At 52.8% G+C, this 4,990-nt stretch overlaps 1 protein-coding gene across 1 annotated transcript; it reads left to right on the top strand.

The window, feature by feature from the left end:
- Positions 1–310: 310 nt before the first annotated feature.
- EMH_0045870 (uncharacterized protein) lies at positions 311–1,986 on the top strand (the record flags this gene model as incomplete). Its single annotated transcript, XM_038022381.1, is given in 3 exon segments — positions 311–998; position 1,002; positions 1,080–1,986. Coding segments are annotated over 3 exon segments (1,596 nt in total).
- Between the last annotated feature and the right edge of the window lie 3,004 nt (positions 1,987–4,990).

Genomic DNA, 4,990 nt, shown 5'->3' with positions numbered 1-4,990 from the left:
AGGCGCGACCGGTGGCAGTGCCCATGAACGCCAGCAAGAAGGAAAACAGCACAGTCTCAGTGGAGCCGCTAAATTTCAGTCCGGCTTACACGCGCCTGAAACTCTCCCAAAACAGGAAAAGCCTGGTCCCCCGGCGCTTCTCGTTGGCAGCCCGCTGTCTTCAGCGCAAAAGCGGGCTCAAGGAGAGCTCGATGCCGCCGCAGGACTGCTGACTCTCATCCCTCGTCACTATGATGTTGCAAATTTAGCTTCAGGTGCGAGACAAACCGCCTCTTCGGAGGTGCAGCAGCTGCGGCAACAGGTGCGCCAAATGGAACGAAAGGTGCAAAGAGAGCGGTCGTCGATGCAGCGACAGCTGCGCCGGCTGCAACAGCAATTGAAGAGCGAACGGCGGCGCCGGCAACAGCTCCAGGCCCAAATGCAGCAGGTACGAGACGGTCAATCGCAGCAGCAGCACCTGCCTTGGCATTACCTTCTATGGCATCAGCAGCAGCAGCTGTTGCGCCAACAACAGCAGCAGCAGCAGTATTTGCTTCAACAGCAGGCGCACTTGCCGCAGCGGCCCCTGCATCAACCGCAACCGCCGCCTTTGCTTCAGCACGACCAGGAGAAGCGGCAGCGCTTGATGCAGCAGCAGGAACAGCACGTGATGCCTGTTGAGGAAGGCACACGGCAGCACACGCAGCGTAAGAGGAGGCGGGAAGAGCAAGGGGAGCTGCAGCCGAGGGAAGAGGAGCAGCATCGGCCGCGGCAACATGGCAATCAGCACCCAGGGCATTTGGTGGAAGATGAATGGCTTGAACCGGAGCTTCCAATTGCCCAAGCGCCTCAGCCGAGCACCTCTCAGCAAGCGTTGCAGCATTCAACTGCTGGAGCAGCAGCACGCCGCTCAACGTCCGAGGACCGCAGCACCCAGGTTACTCCTTTCCAGGTAGCCATCCAGCTGATTCCTGTACTTTCATCGGCTCCTGTTGTCTCAATCTCCGCTGCGGCGGCTGNCAGGTAGCCATCCAGCTGATTCCTGTACTTTCATCGGCTCCTGTTGTCTCAATCTCCGCTGCGGCGGCTGGCGCACAAAGGGATGACGCTCCTGTAGGTCCTCCAGTAGGGGCTGTAACATCGAACGCAGGAGTTGCGCTTGTATTGGCTGCTGCTGAACCGAAGTTCGCTGCACCAGTGACAACGGGAAAAGCCGTGAAGTTGAAGCCCCGAACTGTTTCTGGTTTGCAAAATCATGGGAGTGGCAAAAGTAATGGAACAGCAGCTGCTGGAACAGCAGCAGCAGGTTCCGCCATAGCCGCATCTGGATCGACTTCAGCAAGCACTACGCCGACAGATGACTCGGATTCTGTTCCTGATGATATTAGAGAACATCCGTTTGTGCATCTGCCTCAGCGACTTGCGAGCACGACTACGGAGACGGTTTTGGTTGATTTGAGGCGCGCCGTGACAGCCTGTCCCGGCAGGCTGGACCTCATTCCGCTATTGCAGGAGGCCCGTGATGTGCTGTCGCGGCGCTTTCTGTGTTTGGAAATGCAGAAGAAGTTGGCGCATCTAGCAGGGGCTTTGATAGAGCATGCGATGAACCACCAGCACCAGGACCTGTCAAAGGTGCGAACCACCCGCGCACTTGTTCGGCTGGCGTTGCGTTTTCTGCTTATGGATGTTGTGGTCTCCGCCTTCATAGTTCTCGACCAGACACCAGACGGAGATTTCTGGAAGCGCTTCACAGATACGGTTAGCCACAGCCCACCCTTGGGCCCTTCCCAGGGAAGCGGAGAAGGGCGGAATACTTTCGCCTTGTGTCTTGCTCGGGAGCTAAGCAAGGCAATAGTAACACTCAAAACTGGAGTGAGGCCAAAGCCTGAAGACCTTATGCGTATCAAACATATGCTCTTCTGCTCACCGTCCTCTCCGTCGCGTTTTAGAAGGCCTGATTTCGATGGATGGAGACAGGATAGCTGCGAGCGCATCGATGAACAGTAGCATTTTTTTAGTGGAGGAGGCTCTGGCGTACATTTTAGTAGAGGGGGAGGGACGACTGAGGAAATAGACCAATCTGCATTTTGAAAGAAGAATCCTTGGTGCTGTGACCACTTGCCTTCAGCNCGACTGAGGAAATAGACCAATCTGCATTTTGAAAGAAGAATCCTTGGTGCTGTGACCACTTGCCTTCAGCCATCGGTTGCCTTCACAGGGACCTGTGGCCGGAGCAACTGGCTGACGGGTGCATTCAACAAATACTCAAACGAGACGCTGCAGTGAATCCTTATCGCCAAACTAGCACTTTTGTGCAATTGCTTGCACGCGACTACGAACGCAGCGATAACAGTGTAGGCATCCAACATGAAATGAATGCGGAAGGTAATGTGGTGAGAGCGGTAACGAAGCTTTGCCGACTTTTTGTCTTATTGAACTACGCGACTTGGAAGTCGGATCGGTTCATAGGCATTCCCTTTCGCGTTTCGGGGCTTCCATAAGGTGACTATACGCTGCAGATTAGTGGCGCTACAGCGCCACTGTAAGGGTGTTCTGAGCATTCACGTCGGCTCTTGCATGCGATCGGGCGATGACAAGAACGGGAGCCCCATTGGCAAGCGCTGTGGAGCGGTCCGCTCCCCGGTTAGTCGATTGCGAGGGGATGGCTCCAACGAAACGTTGTACTCATGGTGTGTCAGAAGCATCGAGTGCCTCACTCGGGTGCAAGGACTTCCGACTTTGCGTTTCCGTTCGGCACCGCGGGTCATGAAGATCTTTAACAACTGCATATGGTATTAGTGCATGCATCTAAATGGGACGTGGGTATGGCTNGGGTCATGAAGATCTTTAACAACTGCATATGGTATTAGTGCATGCATCTAAATGGGACGTGGGTATGGCTCCATTTAGGACCGTTTTCCTGCAGCACTTAAAGCAAGGTTTGCTACAACTTATGGAGAGCCTCAGCCCTTTGTGTCACTGTGACCAGGGCGCCTGGTGACTCTCTTGAAGGCTAGCTGGTTTGGGTAGCTTTCCTTTCTGCAGTATCTTGACTCTATTGCATTCCCACGACGGTGCTGGGCCGAAAGCGTGGATTGCCACTTGAGGGAGGGACTGTGGTGAGTTGCAGCATTTATTACTGCACATAGCAAGGGTCTTAGAAGTCAGCTGAGGGCCTTCACGAGCTGCAGTTGAGAAAAGAACTCTAGTTTGGTCGGAAACGTAGGTGTGCTGAGGCTCGTGAGAAGAGAAACGGGCTGTCATGAGCTACACCGCACCTTGTTGCAACTAAAGGCTGCACTGCAGTAGCTTTGGTAGTGCCAAGCGCCCGTTGTTACATGCGCTAGACCTGTATACACTTGTTAAACATTTATTTGCTCCNTTGGTAGTGCCAAGCGCCCGTTGTTACATGCGCTAGACCTGTATACACTTGTTAAACATTTATTTGCTCCCCCGGAGCCAGTCTACGAGCATGTGGAGGTATGCGCGCCAGTGTCAAACAGACCATGCTATACTATAACTTGTGGGAGGGGACCGCACAAGCGAGCATAAGCAAGTCCACATTTGATGCACGTACCATTTAGAATAACCTGAGTGAGTATGGCCTGCGTGTTCTTGAATGCGTGCAGGCTGGCTACTGAGCGACACGCACTTGCTCAACACTTGTCTATAGTGCTAGTGTATGCAGCGAAAGTGGCTTGAATTTGCATGCATGCGATTTTGTCTTCCAAGGCCGGTCGCGAAGACTGCCTTGCAACTCGTGTCAGGTAGCCCCCTCTTCCTAGTGCTCAAGCCCATGGGCGGCCGGTGTAGTGCTTAGACACTGCATTGCCCACAGGTTGCGATAGCCTAAGAGCAAGGTAGAGAGTGAATACCCTGAGAGATTCGAGGTCTTAGGCTTTCTTCGTCCAGTTAAAAGTAGAATTCAGTAATATTAGTAGGATTATGAGTATATTAGTGGCTAGAGGTCTAGGGCCAGGCCTCGCCCGCATTCCGATTCTCCCCGAGAATAACAGAAACCTGATGTTATTCTGGTATTTGTTCTGTAGATTCACTGACATTGAGACCACGGGACTATTCAAGGGACAGACGTAGCCACGGCGAACGCCCACCGTGTATTACAGCCTTTCTCAGGCAGCCTGGTGAGTGGAAAAGGGGGCACCTGCTCTTTGCTAACTAGTCTCTTAGATATTTTGACTCTAGTAAAGCTCGGAACGACAGTCGAACAAGAATGGAGACTATCGTCACAGTTGGTAGCACTGCATGGTTCATCTGGGCAAGTGCGACCAGCAGTATGGCGGCCTGTTGCATAGCAGTGATTAGTGGCGGAAGAACCTCTGAAAAATTATTCAAGCACAAGTTCAACTTGTTCTCTCCTCGCATAATGAGGAGAGACTAGGATCTGCACTCCGGTGGGGAAGCCCCCAACTGGGATGCTTGCCACGTTGACAAGTGCAGTGTGTGTACGCCCGTCGGCTGAAAATAACATCGTGCCCTGAACTATTCATGAAGGCTGCCTCTGCGTTTGCCGGCCTTCCACATATGACTCAATGCAGAGGCAGTGGAAAAGTTCCTTGGTCTTCTTGAGTCGTATCTTCGCCTTCAAAAGGGCTCCGACTATTTACAATTGCTGCTGGCATCTTCTCTATTAGAACAAGACATATGACGATTGTGGTTACATATTGAGCAAGGATACCAATTTTTCGAAGCACAGCCGGACTATGGGAGCATTCTGAGATGAACTGCAATCTCAGCGTATCGCCGGGTCGGCAACGGAACAGTCTGTGGCAGGAGTGAGAAAGCCGAAACAACGGACACTGTTGCCATGGCGTTACATCGAGATGCATGCATCCTTGGTGAACAGAAGTCCAATGGTAAGCTGCGGACTTTTTGTATCTATTCTTCAAAGCATGGCTACCACCCGGAGAGAGGCTCGGGAGGGCCGCTACGAGGGAACTAAGGAGTGAAAGGGTTGAACTCGCCGAGATGGTGGAGCAGTTGTGCATCAAAA

The sequence above is a fragment of the Eimeria mitis genome, genomic scaffold (assembly GCF_000499745.2).
Source record: "Eimeria mitis Houghton genomic scaffold, Emh_scaff1918, whole genome shotgun sequence".
NCBI classification, from domain to species: Eukaryota; Apicomplexa; class Conoidasida; order Eucoccidiorida; family Eimeriidae; genus Eimeria; species Eimeria mitis.
The sequence above is the reverse complement of the archived record's forward strand: the minus strand, read 5'-3'. Positions and strand labels throughout refer to the sequence as shown.